This window comes from Balaenoptera musculus, chromosome 7, assembly GCF_009873245.2.
Source record: "Balaenoptera musculus isolate JJ_BM4_2016_0621 chromosome 7, mBalMus1.pri.v3, whole genome shotgun sequence".
Taxonomy (NCBI): Eukaryota; Metazoa; Chordata; class Mammalia; order Artiodactyla; family Balaenopteridae; genus Balaenoptera; species Balaenoptera musculus.
In genome coordinates, this window is record NC_045791.1 from 32,082,109 (window position 1) to 32,103,601 (window position 21,493).

Here is a 21,493-nt window from a genome sequence, read left to right on the forward strand (position 1 = left end):
AATAGGTGAATGGATAGGAAAAGGTAACTAGAAGTTGTATGAAGTAGAAAGCTGTCTTCTAATGTGTTTTCTTATCCTAGTTTGCTATCCTTTATTATTATTTGTTTGAAAAAATTCATAAATAGATATTGGCTACTCCCTTTTTTAAAAAGGTAATAATTTAAGTTTTCCAATAAAAAAGGCTTGAAAACCTGATTTCTAGAATTTTTGATCTTGAAATTATTTTACAGTCTTCTTGGAGAACTAAAACATTGTTTTTACCATTGACATTATGGTATCTCTTTATCCGCTATTAATGAAGGAGACAAATTTATTTAAAAGTCGACACATTAGAAAGAACTATATTTTATTTCAGTAGAGTCCTCAGAAATTGTTACAAAAAACCGTAAGGAAGCACTATAGAGATAAAATCATTGAGACATCAGAAAATTTGACCATAAAAATAATAGAAAGAATACCCAAAACCCAACAATAACGATTTGAGAGATTGGTTGGAAATGGCAGGGAGGAAATAAAAGATGATTGTAGAGACAATATTATTCAGCTATGAAAACAGTGGGCTTTTAAAACCAGATTGCTACTGTAAGTGGGAAAACTGCTGAGGCTTTTAATAATCTATTGTGTAGATATATATAGACTGTGTTATACCGCCATGCTGGAAAGGCGTTATGACCTACATGTCTTTGTTGCTGATAGTAAAATCAAGTGTTTTCCTTCCTGGTGTCACTACTTTTACCTGCCATTCTCCACAACTTGTGTTATGTGTTATGTTTTGATGTCAGTATTTAATGAAGAACTGTTCATTGACCTCTTCTGTTAAAAAGAATATAAGGTGAAGATGATAATTGAAATGATTAGTGCCTTCTTGATATTCTTAGTCTAAGGAATCTCCTGAAACTATATTTTACGTGTTTAACAGGATTCTTATTCCAAAGGGGCTTCCAGCTTTTCAATGACTCATATTCCTTTTTAGATAATCCCAAACAAATGAAAATTTAATCTTATGCATTTAGCAGATTAAGGTTACATAAAATCAGTAACTCTTTAACAATACACTATATTTATTAAGCATACCTTCAATCATTTAGATGAGGCATTGTTGGTCTCATTGTATTATATCTTTCCATTTTGATACCCCTTACCTCAACTTACTTTGTTTCAGGTCTAAGTTCATATTGCAAAGTGTACGTATTTTATTAATGATGTATTTTAATTTATCTATAATGGAAAAGACCAACATTTATTTATATTCTTGTTTCTTCTGATTGTCAAGTTTCGACTTATTTTATATAGTCTTAGACACGTATTTTCTCGTTCCGTGCATCTCTGTAAAACATCAGATCTGGATTGCCAGTGCAGGGAGTGTCAAAACACACATGTTGAAAATTTACTAATATAAGTAAAGTGTTAGCATATAAATAGCTAAAAGGGATGAGAATAAATGTCTAGTAATGATATGGATGTGACCAATCATGTGTAAGCTAACAGAAAGCATATCCCTGATAAAAATCTAGGTCAATAAGAACTTTTTAAAGTAGTAAACCTAATAAAATTAAATACTGCTTAATGTACATAGCTCTGATGTGCAGCTGGTAATAAAAATGGGTAGATTTACTAATTAATATAATTCTTTTGATGAGCTGAATATTGAAGAGGTCTCTAATATCATGTTTCTTTTAGATACACAGTGAACTGTGTCAACTGAATGTACTGTTATTATAACTGCTTAGCCTGAATGTTTATTTTCACTGACATTTATTCATCCATCAAATAAACACCAAAGCTGGGCTTTCAGAGTGAGACAGCTGATGACAGTCACAGCTATCCCTTTAAGTTTTGCTGAGTATTCCTAGCATACTAGTAAGACATTAGAAGAAAACCACATTTTATTCTTAGAATGTTGCTTTTAGCTGTCATTGAGTACCTATGATGTGCCAGGTGATTTGCCTGTATTATTTCTAATTTGTGCAGTTTTCCAAAGTATAAGGTAATCTTGTCCTCGTTTTACAGATGAGTACATTGGGCCTCAGAGAACTTGAATAACTGTCCAAGGTCATACATAATTGAATTAGGATTTGAACTCGGGTTCATCTGATTCTAAAATCCATTTTCTTCCCAGCTGCATAAGTTCTTCATTTGAAACATCTAGTTGTGAAAAATACTGTTTTCACTTTCAAGTCTTTAAAAATATCCAACAGATAGTGAATCAAAGCATATCAATGCATGTTAGGAACCACGTTTGTAAACTTTTGATGCACTTTGAGACAGAAGTCAGTAATTTTGCCTTCTCTATTTGGACTCTAATATCCTAGTGTACAATAATTAGGATGTTTGTGCCAATGCAGATGAAATGTCCACAGTCTCAAAAGAACTACCCCTCATTTGTGAATCACATTTGGTAACCTTTTTTGAATGAATTTGTATCACCTCACTCAGATAAAAATGGGTGTCCCTAGTGGGTGATGTGTCAATAGGCCTTTGAAGAAGGCAGCTCTGCAGACGCTAGCCCTGCCATTCCAGATGTGATAGCACAGTGAGGGTGAAAGAGACCCACAGGTAACATGACCCAACTCTTCCTTGTGGTAATGGAGCATGAACAGAACTCAGGTGACCTCCTGCTCAATCCAGTGCCTTTTTTCCCCACTCTCCTAAGCAGCAGCTCAAAAATGTTACAGTAAGACCTTATTTAAGACCAGAAATCACTCTGGAAACATTTAATTTGATTGGCTATTTGTTTTCAAAAACTTCTTTTAAAGAAAGTTTTTCAATCATAAGCAACCCAAATATTCATTTTTTAGGCCTATATGTGAATACCAGTCCATATTTTAAATGTATTAAAACTCATATATGAGAATCGGAGGCAAAGTAGTAAAAAAAAAAAAAAAAATCGGATTAAAGATACGAAATGCTTAGAAAACATTTCTAAAACTTAAGAATATACAAGGTTTTATTAATTCTATTTGGTGTTTTGAAATTGCCTTTCCACTAAAGCTCTCTAAACACTTTGCATTGTAAAGTTTACAGGTTTCTATTAGCTTTTTGGATACGAAATTACAAGTGAAGTTTAATATTTCCATGTAACAGATTTAGAAAATGACCAGTAGGATACTTGGTGACATTCCTCAAGTTGTAAAGCAAAGCTCTGGTGGATCTGGCAACCAAACCCCAATCAGTTCCTGATTCTCAGTCCAAACACTCAACCTGCTGAATGCAGGTATGTTCTGAAATCCATCACTCGTGTACATTTAAAGCAACTTTCAGTTTATGAAGTGAGATAAGTTTCAACACTTAAGTGGTTCCAGCACATGTCCTGTGGTGTTTTGGTTCAGGGAGGAATTCAAAATCAAGTACCCCTGACTGACAAACTTCATCAGGTCCATGCCTCTTTGGGCCTCTGACTGCTGCCCACCTGTATACCATAGAACAAAAACACACATGCCAGTAACCCGGGCCTCTGCAGAGGACCCAGCCCTGCCAGTGTCCACATGACAACCCATCCTTCCATGGCCCTGTGGGTTTTCACAATTTTCAAAGAAGCAAAAAGATTTAGACTATTCTGCTAACCAACTTAATAACTGAACCTTACCTCCCTCCAAGATGATAAAGTCATTAAATATAACTTTTTCACTTTAAAATGCCTTTTATATTCTCATTTTTTTTTCTAATAAAAAACATTTAATCAACTCTTCTAAAACACATGAAATTGTAGTCCTGTGAAAGGGCAGAGTATGAGTTTGTACCAAAAGAGAAAATAATTCAATCATTTATTTGCCTTAACTCTTAAAGATATACATTGACTAACAAGAATATAAATAAACCTATGAATAAATATTTGCTTGTGAATACTTATATATACATATATTTTTTAACTCTGGAAAAGAAAGTGTTTTTTTCAGCACAAAATACATCTGATTGAAACTCAGTGCAGCCACTAATATGGTAGGTATAAGAAAATTAGAGATCACAAAAGAATGCTTTGGATAAAATATTGCAAAGTGCAAGCTTGGTTTTTTGTTCTATGTATTTATTTATTCTCAGAGCATGCCAGTAAAGAAAATAAAGGGAAATTGTCATTCCCTTCATTTGAGGTTATAGTTGCAAAAAGATTATGGGATAAAAATACTCCAGGATGGATTGTTCTATGTTAGCTGTCTCAGGATATGGGACGTTTGTGTGGAAATAAGCCTCTAGTCTTTTATAGACTTATGTAGAATGAAAAAAGGCAGAGACTCCTTTAAGGTTGTGACTGAATTTATGATAATTGCTATAGAAAGTATTTCCACCCAAGTTTTTAAATGCCTAGATTTTACGCCTCACCTGATTGATGCATAGGCTTCTAGGTTGAAAGTTGCCCTCTGCTCTTGTTTTTTAACCAAATCTATATTAAAATCTTGATTATGTGATAAAAATCTATGTCTATTCTTTTAGTTAAATTTTTGCAAAATGAGCCATTTCTTCTTTGCTGTAAGTTATTTTTACAACAGGCAATGTCTTGCTGTTTAAGGTTTCCTAATATCAGGGTTACACCACTTGCTTTGTTTACATATTCCAGGTTTAATGTTTCCTTGTGTACAAAAAGAGGAGTTAAAATACGTTCGAATTTAGACACTGAGTCTATGTAATCAAAGGTGATAACAACTCAGAGTGGTGTGATATGTTTGCTGATTCAATGATCTATTTTGTACCTTTCAAGAAATAAATTGTCCCAGTGTGCAAATTGGGAGAATTTTATTCTATTGCAACACACTAAGCTCACTTATAAAATCACTAGAAATCCTTCAGTTCTCAAGGGGATGCCTAAGCTATTATTTACTAAAATCAAGTGGTCTAAGAACATTGAAGCAGCTTCTAAAAGTACCTAAATTCTAGGCAGTAATGTTAACTCTACAAAGACTTGACTCATTAAAAATAATGCTTAAACATTTTCCTAGTGTCATCAAAATAGATTTCACTTCCATGTGCATGGAGTACTAAATAAATCATAAACTTCCTACCTTCAAGGAACTTATATCAAACAACATTAATGCTAACAAAGCAAAGAGTAGAGTAAAAATTATTTTCTAAGAATTATACTTCTTGCAAAGTCAAAGTAACAACTCACGTTTTTACAGATTAGGAATGAAACTAGACAAACAGAAGTCTGAAGGAGTTGCTGAGATACTCCTGGGGTAGGAGCTAGTCCAGGGAAATTCTAAATATCTATCCAAGACCCATGGGTACAGGTATAAGAAAGAGTAGTATTTATCACAAATGCCCCAAAGCGGAGCTCCTGTGCTGCACGACTCCACAGGGATACCTCTCACATGAGAGTCTGATAAACATGCTTCCTGGAGCACAACTCCATAGACCATCCCCCACAGAGTTGAGCAACTGAGAGGCCTGATCCTAAAGCAGTGTTTTTCAAACTGTTTTTTTACTTTTAACCACAGCAAGAAATTAACTTGCATTCCATTTCACTAGAGATATGTTTTTAATGTACAGCAAAAGTTTCCTGAAAAAACCACTCTGTGTGATGCACTCTGACATTTTTAGATCCCATTCTATCTTATCCTATCTTATTCTATTTCTTTTTTTTAAGACAGTCATGATCTACCGAAATGATTTCATCACCCACCAGCAGAACATGACCCAGCACTCACATGTATAAGTTAACAGAAACAGTTTCCACAAAATAGTATCCTAGCTATGCAATGTACTCTTTTTTTTTTTTCTTTTCTATTTCATTTATCAAAATCTACTGGTTTGGGGGCATACTAAATCGATTTTACAGTCTTAAATAGGTCTAAGCACTGTCTTAGAATATTCATGAGGTAATTAACTCAGCAAATATTTCTTGTAATACCTAGTATGTGCTCTGCACTGTTTAGCACTGAAAATAAAATAGTACACAATGGAAGGATACAAAGTTAACTATTCATAATCTAGAATCTCTAATTGCTCTGCTCATTAAACAAAATGAGATAAACTTCCAGTTGGTATATTGATGGATAGAGCATTTTAACTGTTATTCTAGCATATTGAGAGAACAGAAATCCTACCAAGCAAGAGACTTAACCTCTTCTCTCAGTATTTGCTTCCTTAAAATAAATATTAAGAAAAATGTGATAAAAAGCATTTGTAAAAAAAAAAAAAAAAACCCAAAAATCTTTGTTACTTGAGAAACAGTGAAAAATCTCAAGCAATTTTTTTCATTTCAACAGTTTTCAGAGTAATTCTATGTATTAATAAAGGAAGCAGAAATGATCAGTAGTAAAACACCCTTTTTTTTGTCTGACCCCATTACCACCCGAAGACTGGCCTCGCCGCCTGAACACGGTCATAATCACTCAGACCTCATATTCCAAGATTCAAGCTACATTTCCTTCCACTGTTCTTTCCTCTTCCCTAAGAGGTTGGCCCTGTTGAGGGTGGAGAGTATTTCCTCAGATACTGCCACTGATCCCTTTCCCCTCTTCCTTTTCTCCTAAGTTGTGTTGGTTTTGGGTCCCTCCCTCCCTTCCTTATGGAGAACAAATAGACACTAGTCCCTAGGGCTTCCTGCCTACTTCTGGTAAAGGAATGCTAGGAATTTACATCAGGATCCAAAGCACAAAGATAGAGATTGGTATGTTTTTGTAAATACATGTTACCATGTCATTACTAAGGCTTGGGAAAATAATACCTTGTTGGAAGATCTAGACTTCTCATAAAAGTTATCTTTCAATTTTTTAAATCCTTTAAATATAGAAGAGAAAAATTTTACTATTTCCATGGGATTGAAAAGTGAATTATATTTATTAGACTCACTAGGGCATGATATTTTCTCTTGTCTCTAGAAGCATTCGTTTTTATTAAGGATTATCATTGACCCTGATTGCAATTAAAGTACACTTGCCAAAGCAAATGATAGAGGTCAAATAGTGAAGGAGTGTGTTCCATATGATGTATTTCTTAGGTTCTTGAATTTATGGATAAAAACCAGTATTTGGGCATATCAATTAAGAAAAAGTTTTCTAGCATTAAGTAGTATTTATTCAAAATTGGAGCTATAGATCAAACTGGTAAAATGACATTTTAAAAGCACCCATTGGTCCATTTGGAACGAGCTTTATGCCCTCTCTTGTACACATACAAAACCATGTACAACAATATTATTAATACTTAAGGGCCAACCGTGAGAGAGTTTAGCATGATATGAACAATGACTCTTCTCAAAGAATATTGGTGACGAAGAAGAGAAATAACTCTAAAGAAGTAGACATTACCTTTGTTTTGAAAAGCAGTGTTTAAAAAATGAGGCAAATAAAACACCTCAAGAATGAAATTATTAGTAATAGGAAAATATCCTTTAAAAAATCCTAAAAAAAATTACTGATGCTATTTCTGTATACACACACATATACAGACACACACACACACACACACATCATAAATTATATGTGTGTGTAAAGAATACTGTTTATATCTGGAAATCTACCCCACTGGAAAAAGCTACCACTGTTGTTTCCTAATTGTACTGGACTATCTCAGTGTCTGATTGGGTGTCTAGGCATGTGATCTCACACCAGGAAAGTTCATTTGGATGGCTTTCCAGTCTTATTTCCTACTTCTTTAAAAGTAACAGAAACAATGAGAAAAAAGTTATGCCAGTTCATGGTGCTGCTGGCTGGTGTGAAATAATAATTTTTTCTAATTAAAGGACTTCTCCAACTTACTAACTTGTTCGAGGCTCCCAGCTGCCTTTTAGTTATTTAACTGCTAAATGTTTAGTGAATAGTTTGCTATTTTAAAAACTCTTTTAAAAAAAACTGTCTCCCTCATTAGATTAAACTCAAAACATCTTAGCTGCCAAAAGAAAAATCAGCTTTAAGAAGACTTTTTCCCCACATGCTTCAACAGACCATAGGTTTTTATGCAGAACTATGAAGTAAGTTCACCAGAGAATGCCTGTTCAAGATTAAGTGGTTCAGAAATAAGCAATTTCCAATTTCCCTCCTGCTATAAAAATTCAGGATCCTCTTTCAATGACCCCAAGCGTTAATGAGTTGACTTTAAGAATTTAGAGTACTTTGGGATGGACGTCTTCCTCCATAAGATTATTTTAACTCCCCAGCACACCTGGGAGTCTTCTACAGTAACTTGACATCTTTCAGCCATCTCCTTTCCAGCATCCCTTATCTCCTGGCATTGGACCAATCATACTCTACAGAGTCAGTTTTCACTTTTCTCCACAAATGGGTGGTACTCTCTCCTTCTCCACATACACACTTGCCCCACACACACACAGCATCAAGTGATCTGATTCCTAGAAGTTGAATGCAAGTCTTACAATCTTAATAGATTGATTCAACCAACATTTTTTGAATGCCAACCATGTGTTAGAGACTCTTAGGTCTTGGAAATACAGAGGGAAATAAGAAGTGATCCTTGCCTTTAATGGTTTAGAAAGATGATTTTAAATTTCTTCACTGCTTGTCTAAGGCAGCAGGTTTAACCATGGGTGGGAGGGCTTGGGTGTGTAGGAAAGCAGCATACAATATTTTCAGTCATATTTCTTTGTTCTGAGGATACATAGGACTCTATTACCCTCCATACACTTTATTATCTCCTTGCCTTTTTAAAAAATTACTTTGCTTCTACTTAGAAGCCTTTTCTATCTCCTTTTCCACTCTCAAATCCCAGATCAAATGTTACCACTTGCTTAGTTTTTCCTGACACCTTCAGTTTTACAATTGTCCCCTTGTTATATACCTGCTTTTGTTCCTGGCATATTGCCTTGTAGTTATACTGGATATATGAAAAGAGCTTTAAAATTTCCTGGTTTGTAATCAGCTCTCAAAAAATGTATATTTGAGACAGGGAGATCTGTGTGTTTATCACATTGCCTAAAATCTGAGTTCCTTAAAGGGCAGGGTGTTGTGTTGTTGTTGTTGTTTATTTGTTTGTATCACCATTTCTACCCTTTTGTTCAGTAGAGTGTACTTGATTGTTGAACTGGTGTGTTGAAAATTAGAGAAAATAAAAAATATACCTGATCCACATATTACCCTTAAGAAGCTTGTGGTATTCACCCCCTTCTTGTTTGTAATGCAAAAATACACCCAGAGTAGCTATATTTTCTTTATTGTCATTCCTCGAGAATATTTAGATGGAGAATTTTTAGAATAATGTCCCCAAATGACTACTTTCATGAATCCTCAATATGGATGTTTCTCTCTTACAAAATAAAGATAAAAGAATAATAACCTCTACAGAAATCCTTCATCTACAAAGCCTTGTCATATACACACTAGAGTATTTTGAAAATGTACTCTGACTGTGATTAGAGGAATGGGTGATCTGTACCTTTAAATATGCCGTTATTATTTAACAGATAGGGAAAAAAGCCATAGATAGTGATTACTAGTAAATAAGAGTTTTTATTAGCTTGTTTAAAAAGATGGATTCCAAACGCAAATAAAGCACAGTACCTATTTAACGGAAATAGCAGAAAGATTTAAGAAGCAATGAAATGTTTATTTAAGGTGTTGATTGTTTTATTACAAATCTGAATTAATATTTAAAGAATTGTATACCATATGCCTACTTCGGCATTTTATCTCCTTTAAATGAAACACTGAGAGCTTAAAAAAAAAAAAAAAAAAAGACCACAACAGCCAGGAAAAATTGCAAAGTCGTGCTATAGAGATATATATGTTGGATATGCTGATTTATACTTACTACTATTACCATGTCATCACAACTAACGGCAGCTACTAATGTCAATAATAATGATGACAATGATAACTCCTTTTATTTGTATACTTTTACACATTGCAAGCCTTTCACTTACCTATTTTTGAGTCTCACAACAATCATGCCAATGAGTTTCCTTAGGAAAAATTCAAAGGTAGGAAAGTTTCATATGCAGGAAGATGTCCATCCGTGTGTTATATATAGTGATGAAAAAATCAAAATATAAATGCCAAACTTTACTGGATCAATAAATATGATCAATCCATATGGTTAAAAATATTACTATGGAGTTTTTATGTCAGAAAGGAAAAATTCTTGTGTTAGTCTGTTAGGAGGAAACAAGAATAATATATAGTTATATTTGTACTACTATTACAACTATGGAAACATTTCTGTGTATTTGAACAAGGCCTCAATGGTAACGTGGTCAAATATAAAGTTTGTTATGATGGCATATAGCACAGCAGTAAAGTGTTTGAATTATTTTAGATTTTCAGTAACACTGGTATTGTTCATTATAACATATACATGTTTAATATTTTAATAAATTAAATGTATGTGCTTATAATATTTGCCAAATGCACGTATTAAATAAAACAATGCATTTCTTTAGGGTAAGACATTTTTCAAAAAAATGATTGTAGGTTCCTTCAACAGAATGTGATTCTCACCCTCTCCACCCCACCCCTTGTGCATCTGGATCACCAGGGGTGATTTCAAAGAATACTGCTGCCCAGGCTGTACCCCAAGAGATGAGTTTTCAGCTGGTCTTGGATAGGGCCCAGACATTGGTTGGTTTGTTTGTTTTTAAGTTCTTTAGGTAATTATTTTGTATAGCTTGGATTGATAACAACTAAAACAATTATAATACACAACTGAAATTTTATTATTAAATTCCCTGAATTTAATATACATTACTTTGATATATATTAAAATATACATCTTTAGCATACACAAGACTTTCAAGATTAAGAACGCTATTTGGGTGAGGACTGGTCTGATTTAAGGAATCATGAGTATAAAGTATCTTTATGCTATTAGAATGACAAAGATTTAAAAATAATGATAAAACACAGTGTTGGTGAGAAAAATGAGCGCTGCCTACATTGTTTATAGAAATATAAATTAAATATATGTTGATCAACTTCGCTGGAGGCAGTCTGACAATGTGTATCCAGAGCTTTAAAAATATGTAAATGCTTTGTCCCTGGAATTCCACTTTTAAGAATTTTTCCTTAGAAAATAATTGAGCATATTGGCAAAGATGAGTTAATAAGAATGTTTATCATAGTGTTGCTTGAAATAGTAAAAGATTGTAAACAATCAAAATATCCACAACAATGGATTGAATACATTATGGTATATCCATACGTGATACTAGTAAAATGGATCTATAGTTAACATGAAAGGATATTCACAATATATTGATAAATGAAAAAAAGTTGCAAAACAATATGATTCCATTTTTGTTAAAAATATATGTAACATGTATATATATATGTCTGCATATGTATATACATATAGGTGGGAAAAGCCCAGAAAACTATACACTAAAGTATTAATAGTTATCTACATAGGTACTTTTTATTTTCTGTTTTGTATTCTCATGCATATTCTATTTGGGTTTTTTTTTTTCCATTAAAAGAAAGTACTGGTATTATAAATATAGAACAAAAACTTTTTTTTTAATGTAAAAATATATTTTGAAAAATGAAGCATTGTTACTTTTATCTACCCAATTGAATGGACTACACCACGGCTTCCCCCATTTTCACCTTGTCTGGATGTGAAAAACAAAATATTTGATAGTTAGAAACAGGTATTGCTTAAAGTACTAAGGTTCTTCAATATATTCATGTTCAAAGTAGGTCAAGAAGTATGAAGTCAAACTAGTTTCATTAACATGTCAAATCATCTCTAATTACAGTTTATCTGGTTAGAATCTACGAAGAGGACATGTAACATATTAATTGAAATGTATCTTGATGTATTTTTATAGAGTTGTCTCCCTTAACATCCATAATTAATAAGTGGGTTTTTTTCCCTTTATTTTAGGCGGTTCAGGACCATCATCCTCCATAGCCATAGCTGGCACCAACCACCCTGCCATCACAAAGACAACATCTGTTCTTCAAGACGGCGTCATAGTCACCACCGCAGCTGGAAACCCACTGCAGAGTCAGCTGCCCATTGGGAGTGATTTTCCTTTTGTTGGCCAGGAGCACGCACTTCATTTTCCATCCAACAGCACTTCAAACAACCATCTTCCACACCCCTTGAACCCCAGCCTCCTCAGTTCTCTACCTATCTCTTTGCCAGTGAATCAACAGCATCTCCTAAACCAGAATCTATTAAATATCCTCCAGCCTTCAGCAGGAGAAGGCAAGTCTGAGATCAACCTCCACCCTTTAGGTTTTCTCAACCCGAATGTAAACGCTGCTTTAGCTTTTCTCTCCAGTGACATGGATGGGCAGGTATTGCAGCCTGTTCACTTTCAACTCTTAGCAGCCCTGCTTCAGAACCAAGCCCACGCAGCTGCCATGCTTCCCCTGCCATCTTTCAATCTGACCATCTCAGATCTTTTGCAACAGCAAAATACCCCTTTACCCTCATTAACACAGATGACAGCCCCACCAGACCATTTGCCAAGCAATCAGTCAGAGAACAGCCGAGCTGAGACCCTTTTAACCAGGCCCCTGGGGAACCCTTTACCAAGCTTTGCAGGCAGTGACACTACTTTTAACCCCCTGTTCCTCCCAGCTGTCACTGGGGCCTCGGGATTAATGGCCTTGAATCCCCAGCTGTTGGGAGGTGTCCTGAACTCGGCATCGGCCAACACCGCTAATCATCCAGAGGTTTCCATAGCAACTTCTTCCCAGGCAACCACTACCACAACCACTACATCATCAGCAGTGGCAGCACTGACTGTCTCAACACTTGGTGGGACAGCAGTGGTGTCAATGGCAGAAACATTGCTGAATATATCTAATAATGCTGGGAATACACCTGGTCCAGCTAAACTGAACAGTAACTCTGTGGTGCCACAGCTACTTAACCCTCTACTGGGGACAGGTCTGCTTGGTAAGTTAAATTTTTTCACAAATTTTTACAAAAGAAACGTTTTTCTAATTCTATTTTCTCCTTTTTAAAAAAACTCCATTTTGTCACACTATTTTTAAAAATGTTTTTGTTATGTCACAGCTTGCTTAAGGAACTAAATATAATAACACCCACACACAACCATAGTTATACAAACATGAAAATGACTTCTTCCTTCTCCCCTATTCTAGCAATACTAAATATCATTTTAATCTGCTTTCTCTTCTAATTCTGATGCCACCTAAACCTAACCTACCCATCATTCTCTTAAGCCAAGTAGAGTCTTATTTTTCAAATAATTAAAGCACAGGTGCACCTTAAAAATAACATTTATTTGAATTTTAGTTGGTGTGGCATCACAGGGTTAGTATGAGCAGCTGCACTGTGGATGAAAACGGTTTGAGGAAGTGTTTTTCCATGTGATCCCTAAATAAACAAAACTAAATGCTTATCCAGCAAAATAAGAAACAAGGCATAATAACATTCAAAGTTAAAGTTTGCCCAAGTTCAAGGAAACAGAAGGCCCCAAGAGCTACTGCTAGGTTTTCTCAAACAGTATTATTCTTTAGAACTTTGTGGCTTAAAAACAAAATCCTTTATGTAGATTATCTTATCTCAAAAAATATAGAAAATAATGTCAAGTATATTCAGCTGTTTGATGCGAGTAATTGTAATATAAAGTATAGAGATGATGTCCATAAAGTCTGGAAACATAGGCAAATATACATGATATTGTCAAGGGTATCTTCAATATCTTAAAAAATATGTTTCCAGATTTCATGGACACCTTTACAAAAAAGTTTAATTAGTTCTATTTGGCAGTCAAATCAATGTAGTTAAGTAACCTACAAAGCATTACAGATATACAGATTTCAAGCTATAGGGCAATTTCTATGATGTTATCCTCAAAATAATTTCAGTGTAATTTCAAAACAAGTTAATTTTGAATTTTGAATATAAATGTAGTTATTAACTAATCCTATCTGATTATATAATATTTATTTTTAATGACTGTGACAGTGAATCCTTTTGTATTATTAGCTTTCTTTACAATTTTAGTTTTAGGTAACCAAAATTCAAAATACATATTTTGTATAAAAAAATACATATTAAAACAAAACAAAAACAAAATATGTATTTCTAGACCAAATCTGATTTTATTTGATGGTATTTATTGATGACTGTGGCTTGAGAACTAAATTCTGTAAACAGGCCTGATGAGACCCACTTGTTTTAACTATCTTGTCAAATACTTATGCTTGCTAAAGCAGTTAGGACTAATTTTAACTTTTAATTGTAGTTGCTCTAACAAAAATGGTTTCAAGGAATTCTATAACACTGAAAATCAATATATAAGGATTGGCTAGTGGATAGACAAAAGACTTAACTCGTCTCTCCATGATACAAAATCAAAACACTAATTATGAAAGATGAAATTAAATAATAAAACTACTCTTTCCTTACCACTTAGTAAGACTTTGAGGAGAAAAAGAAAAAAGAATTACCATGTTAAGTCTAGTTTTTAGTTTTTGTTTTAGGAATCCTCAACAAAGATAGGCATAGGACCTCCAAAGAATCACATTGACTTATATTTTATGTTTTTCAAACTATAGGTGACATGTCCTCAATAAACAGTACTTTGAATAACCATCAACTGACTCATCTACAGTCGCTGTTAAACAACAATCAGATGTTTCCTCCAAATCAGCAACAACAGCAGCTTCTTCAGGGGTACCAGAATCTCCAGGCTTTTCAAGGACAGTCCACAATTCCTTGTCCAGCTAACAATAACCCCATGGCTTGTCTGTTTCAGAACTTTCAGGTACTCTCCTTCCCTGGGTTACTTTAGTAGAAAACAATATTTATTACTTGTTTTACTTAATTGGGGGGGAAGAGACGAAAGAAGGTGGTTATGTACCTTTTCACCTTTACTTACTATTATTTCTCAATAATGAATATTGTTAAACATTCCAGTTTTTTGTGTGAAGCATTTTATTTTGTCTGAAGCATCTCACTGGTCCTTTTGGAGCTGTTAGTTAAAACTGATCATGTTACCCTGTTAAGCCCTTTTGTGGTTTCCCATTGCTCCCCTGATTAAAATCCACATCCTTAACATGCTTACCCTGCCTCACTCTCCAGCCCCAGCTCTCACCACTCTCTCCCGGGCTTCAGCCACATGGTCTTCTTTTAGTTCTACAAACTGAATAAATTCGTGGTAGATTAAGGAGCTGGATGGAAAGAGTAACACTAAATAAATACATGAAAAAAATATAGAAGATTTTAAAATAATCTTGGGGTAGAGAAGGCTCTTTCAGCAAGACACAAAACCAAGAAGTCAAAAAGAAAAGAGGTAACAGAGTTGAATACATAAAACTTTAAAATCTGTATGACCAAAGGTATTCTAAACAAAGTTGAAGACAGGTGGCAACCTGGCAGAAAATACTTGCATAATAATAGCAAATAATTGCCATTCATAATATTTTTAAAGCCCCTACAAATTAGGAAGAAAAAAGATAATTGATTAGAAAAATGAGCAATAGAAATGAACAGACAATTCAGAGAAAATTAAATAATAATTAGTAATAAACATGAAAAGAATAATCAGAGTTATATAAATTACAACATTACTATGTTCATCAGATTGATGATATCCCTTGCTGACAGAGGCATGGGAAAATGGATTCTTTCAGATATATTGTTGATCTGATTGTATGCTGATATAGTCCTTTTGGAGGGTAATTTGATAGTTCAGCATTTTAAAAAAAGAAATATATATATATATATATATATATATATACATATACATATATACACATATATACACACACCTTCTTTGACCCAGAAGTTCAACTTTTATGTATCTATTTTAGAGAAATCTTCAAATGTGAACAAAAGGGCACGGTCTAGAACGTTCATTACAACTTGATTTGTGGCATCAAAAATTAGAAACCACTTAAGCAACCATCAGGAGGGAAATAGTAAAATATGTTATGCTATATCCATCTATCTAGTAGTTTACAAGATTAGGTAGATTTATATAATCTGATATGGAAGATCCACAAGATTACAGAGCTCCAATACTGTAGTATTATAGAACAATACTAAAATACAATACCATTTATGTGAAAGAAAGAAATAAGGCAGGAAGAAAGGAAGGAATGGAAGAAAGAAGGGAAACTAGATATACACCTACACACCTTAAGGTATTAAAAACAAGTCTGCAAGGATGCACTCGAACATTGATTACTTCTGAGAAAGAAATGGCATCAGAGTGGCATGCAAAAGTACAGATTTGGGTGGGGAAGTGATGAAAGCTTTTCTCTTTTTTGACAATGAGAAAATGTTCATATATGTCTTATATAATAAAAGAATTTAGAAGGAAAGAGGATGTGCTCAACCATGTCATTGAGTAAATAGGTAGATAAAGCCTGAAGGGACTCCATTAGATTTAGCAGTTAGAGCATCACCAGTGACTTGGTGGAATGCAGTTTTGGTGGAGTTGTGGGAGCAGGAACCAGACTGCAATGAATGTAAGGATGAAAAAAGAAAGAATATGGATTACTCTTTCAAAAACTTTCAAAAACTTAACTATGAAGAACATACGAGAAACAAGGTAGTGCCCCAAGGCGGGCGTAGGTTGAATGCAAACTTTTAAAATATGGAAGCCACGCACATATTGAACGCTAAAGGAAAGAGACAAAAAAAAAAGTGGAAGAGATTGAACATAAAGAAGAGAAGGGGTAACAGATAAGGCAAGATCTCTGAGGAGAGGCTTGGGATCCAGAGCATGAATGGAGGGCGACTCTCGGAGAGTAGAAGGGGCTCCTCTTACACTGGGAAGCAGGACAGGATCAGGGACACATATATTGCAGCGAAGTGTGTGCTGCCAGAAGGCAGGGAATAGCAGAGTATAAGAATTATGAGAATTCTTAACCTGTGAACTTCATTATCTCTAAGTAAGGTCATTTACTAAGAATAGTGTGGGATATAGTATAGCAGCTGGCTTGAGGAAGTGGATAAATATCTGAATAGTTGTGAGAGGGAGTGATACCTAACCAGAGAATCATAGGATTGATGGGAACATAAGCCCCCAGCTGTGGTTGGAAGCCATAAGTTCCTGTGGATAGATACTCAGCATCCTCACTGTACATATAGATATATAAGGTAGGGAGTTAAATTGATCCAAGATTGGGATTTTATCTGATAGGTGTAGACAAGGGGAGAATGGCATGAGAGTAGTTATGTGCTGATAGATCCCAGGTTCTGGTTTAGTAGGAAAGGATATAAAGACAAGAAGGGAGTGATCACTGTGGGGGAAAAAATCCAAAGTATCAAGGGTCTATAGCAGCAATTCTTAGCTGAGGTTGGTGAAATTAGAATAACCTGTGGACTTTTTCAAATTGCACTCATCATTCCTGTCCTGAGTATTGATATTCTTCCCTGGCGGGCATTTCCTCCCTTCACTTCTTCCCAATTAAGCATCACCTCTGTAGTGAGCCATTGTCACTGTTGGCAGCATGGGGGTGTCCCTCAGGCAGTGACCTGGTAAGGTTCAAGAGTAGGCATTACTACCCTATTTAAAGACTTCAAAAATTTAGTGTCATATCAGAACTAGTTTATTGTTAAGAAAGGGATATATGTTTTTTGTTTTGTTTTATCTTATATTGTATTGCACTTACATCAGTAGAAATATCAGTGAGTTAGAAATCATTTTTAAATCTGCTTTCCTTTTTAATTTGAGCAGTGCTGGTGACAGACTTGTTTCTCTCTTTGAATTCCAAGTTGCAAAACCTGTAATGACACTAAAAACATGGAGTCATCACCTGGAAACATTTTGTATCCAACCACCTCAACTTTAATTTTCCTAGAGAGTGTTTAGTAATGATGATTTTTTTAAAAAAAATCTGTTACATGTTTCAATCAAAGAAACAGTACCCAAATATAATCAAGACATAAGCCTTTCTATACAGAGTGACTTTTAATTTCATTTTTGAGTCTTGTTCTTTCTTTATATTGCCTTCCTTGTTATATTTGTTTGTCTTCTGGTAAATCTTAAAATTATGGTCTTTCTCTTTAAGGACTTGAATATTTTTTTCTCTCTCTCTCACTGCTTCCTGTCTATTTCTTTAAGGTGAGAATGCAGGAAGATGCAGCTCTCCTAAACAAAAGAATAAGCACTCAGCCGGGGCTCACAGCACTTCCCGAAAATCCAAACACTACACTTCCACCTTTCCAAGATACATCTTGTGAGTTGCAATCGCGGATTGACCCATCTCTTGGTCAACAGGTGAAGGATGGCCTCGTTGTGGGTGGCCAAGGTGATGCTTCCATAGATGCTATTTACAAAGCAGTTGTTGATGCAGCCAGCAAAGGAATGCAGGTTGTCATCACCACTGCAGTCAACAGTACAACTCAGATCAGCCCCATTCCAGCTCTGAGTGCCATGAGTGCCTTCACTGCTTCAATTGGTGACCCATTAAGTCTCCCCAGTGCTGTCAGTGCGGTCATTCATGGACGAAACATGGGCAGTGTTGATCATGATGGTAGGCTGAGAAGTGTAAGAGGGGCTCGGCTGCCCAGCAATCTGGACCATGGGAAAAACTCAAACGAAGGAGATGGGTTTGAATATTTCAAGTCGGCAAGTTGCCACACATCTAAAAAACAGTGGGATGGGGAGCAAAGCCCTGGAGGGGAGCGAAACAGGTGGAAGTGTGAGGAATTTTTAGATCATCCAGGCCATATCCACAATAGTCCTTGTCACGAAAGACCCAACAATGTCTCTACACTGCCATTTCTGCCTGGGGAACAGCACCCAATACTGTTACCACCAAGAAACTGTCAAGGGGATAAAATTCTGGAGGAAAATTTCAGGTATAATAACTACAAAAGAACTATGATGAGTTTTAAGGAGAGACTAGAGAACACTGTGGAAAGATGTACACACATCAATGGGAACAGACCTCGACAGAGTCGGGGCTTTGGAGAGCTGCTGAGCACCACAAAGCAAGACCTGGTCCTAGAGGAGCAATCTCCAAGCTCCTCAAATAGTTTGGAAAGTTCTCTGGTCAAAGACTACATCCATTACAATGGAGACTTTAATGCCAAAAGCATGAACGGGTGTGTACCTAGCCCTTCAGACGCTAAAAGCATTAGTAGTGAAGATGACCTAAGGAATCCAGACTCCCCTTCTTCAAATGAATTGATACATTATAGGCCAAGGACGTTCAACGTTGGCGACTTGGTCTGGGGCCAAATCAAAGGACTGACTTCCTGGCCTGGAAAATTAGCAAGAGAAGACGACGTTCACAGTTCTTGTCAACAAAGCCCCGAGGAAGGGAAGGTATACCAATCTTTATCCATTGTCAAATACTAACCTTTGTTCAGATATCAATTATTATTTTTTGTTATCATCACTTTGGATTCTTCATGACTCATTGAGGTCTCAGAAACTTCTGGAGCATAAAATGAAGAGGGGATGGTTGTAGTCACCAAAATGTCGTATCGTCAAGGGGTGAGTTGTGAAGCATTTGTAGATCCCACTAGGGCTCAGGGTGGCTCTAACCCAGGAACTAGATTTCCAGAATTTTGTTAACTTTGCCTTCCTTCCTTGCATGTACCTAATTCTTCATTCATACACAGAGAATGAAGGCAACTGGCAATGATGGGAGAAAAAAAAAATATGGTGGTTGTTGGAAACCAGCAGTGTGGCAGAGGTAGGGGTCCTCCCAGGCAGCAGGAAGTGCCAGGGGACTGCATCTCTCCCATATGCTGACATGTGACACATAGAGCTGGCGAGAGGGTAAAATTGGGGTGGAGTTGCAGCCATTTCTGGAAGCAGCAGGTAACATCTGAGTTCAGAATGGAGTCTCCTTTCAGGAAACGTTCTGGGTCTTTATAACATATGGAAATGTTTAACCCCGTAGTCTGGTTCTACTTAACACAATCTGATCACATAAATTAAATGAAAACTTCTCCATGAAACTACCATTCAATTTAGAAGAAATTAGTAGGGGTCTTCTGAGCTTCTTTTCCCCCCTCACAATTGGTAGAATTGACTCACTAGGCAAGAAATATGCAGAATGTTTAAAGTAGATAGAAAAAATTTATATCCGAGCAGGAGGAGATAATAATGTACATTTAGAAAAAATTTATATCCGAGCAGGAGGAGATAATAATGTACATTCCCCACATATGATAAAGAAACATGTAATTTTTCATCTCCTTAGGAAATAAAAATTCCTCTTACAGGTATATATTATTCTCTTAAAGAGTATATTGTATAAAGCTCTTTCAACTCTGCTCAAACCTCCACTGGCATTTAGGTTTCATGGCAAAGGAAACCAAAAGCATTCTTGCCAGCACAGTAAAAGGATTGTCTTTCTCCAAATGACCGGGAGGTCCTTAAACCCATTGCTTATAATGCCTAATATATACTTGTCAGGATACACTCTGGGCATAATGTTTCTACCTTTGATAAGAAAATGAATTCCATACTCCTATTCACAAAACATTTTATTCTCTAATCTCTCTGAGACCAGACAATCATTCTTTAGGTTGATAAACCTAAATATTTTTGACAGTTTATTCAAAATATAATTAGAAACAGCAAAACTGGGCTTTTATGATATAAACGGAACTGCTACACATACAAGATGTAGACATTAAACTGTTTTATAATCTCTGCAGATGAAACCAAGTCTTTTTTGTGTGCCATTTTACCAAAAAAAGCTTAACTAAGGAAAAGATTATGGCCTCCCTTTCCTGGAAACATTCTTCCTGTCCTAAATGACTTGTCTAAATATCTTTTTATGTCCTCAGGAGAATAAAGGCATGTACTTTCAACACATTTCACATTAAACAGTGGTCCTAATCTTCCACTTAGTCTGTGTTAGCAAACTCCTGAGATCTGAGTTCCTCACTGATGTTTAAGGAGATGCACTTAAAAAAAAAAATCATTATCTAAGAGTCCAAGAAACATTTATTTTACTTTATTTAAATACTCAACTGATTTTCAGTCACTATAAAATAAAAGTGTTTCAAAAATCCAGATTCTTCTTTATTATAGACAATAGGTGAATTCCTAATAGAGAGCATAAAATTGTTTCTGTAAATTCAAATATCCCCCCTCCCATTGTCTGACATTGTAATTTTGCATTCTCAAAACTTTGATATCAAAATCTTGATATCAAGATACACTAAAAATACTTCTGGTAAATCAGAAAAAGTAATTGAAAGCAAACATTTAGAGGTAAAAAACTGAAAATTTATAATAAAATATTAATGATAACACATGAAATATTTATCTGTCATTAAAAAGCAAGGTATAACAGCCTTAAAAGCTCTAGGGCACTTAACATTTTAAAAACCTCTGGTCTTTTCAGGACCTACCTCACTTTTGCACATAAAAAAACAAAGTGCTATTTCACAGACCCTTTTTTTCCCCCTATAGCTCACCAAACAAAGGAAGGGCTTCCTCATACCTTATTTCATGATGCCCAGCTAGCCAAACCCTGTTCTCAGTTTATAATACCAGGAAAGGTGAAATTTCAAACACAGATCTCTCTGACTTCAAGCCAAATGTCCTCTGCCTGATGTCCTGGTCATCCTGGTCCACATAGAAAAGATTAAACTATGGTTAATATCTGTGTAAGACAAAGCATGATCTATTTGAAAAGATCTC

At 35.3% G+C, this 21,493-nt stretch overlaps 1 protein-coding gene across 5 annotated transcripts in view; it reads left to right on the plus strand.

Moving 5' to 3' along the window:
• The window catches only part of MBD5 (methyl-CpG binding domain protein 5), a 154,986-nt gene that overhangs the window by 112,705 nt on the left and 20,788 nt on the right, over positions 1 to 21,493 (plus strand). For 4 of the 5 annotated variants that reach the window (XM_036857401.1, XM_036857404.1, XM_036857402.1 and 1 more), the window contains 3 exons: positions 11,770 to 12,795; positions 14,427 to 14,635; positions 17,945 to 19,153. In XM_036857401.1, coding sequence (XP_036713296.1) covers positions 11,770 to 12,795; positions 14,427 to 14,635; positions 17,945 to 19,153 — 2,444 coding nt within the window. The remainder of the gene's footprint in view (positions 1 to 11,769; positions 12,796 to 14,426; positions 14,636 to 17,944; positions 19,154 to 21,493) is intronic. The other variant, XM_036857406.1, reaches the window with a different exon arrangement.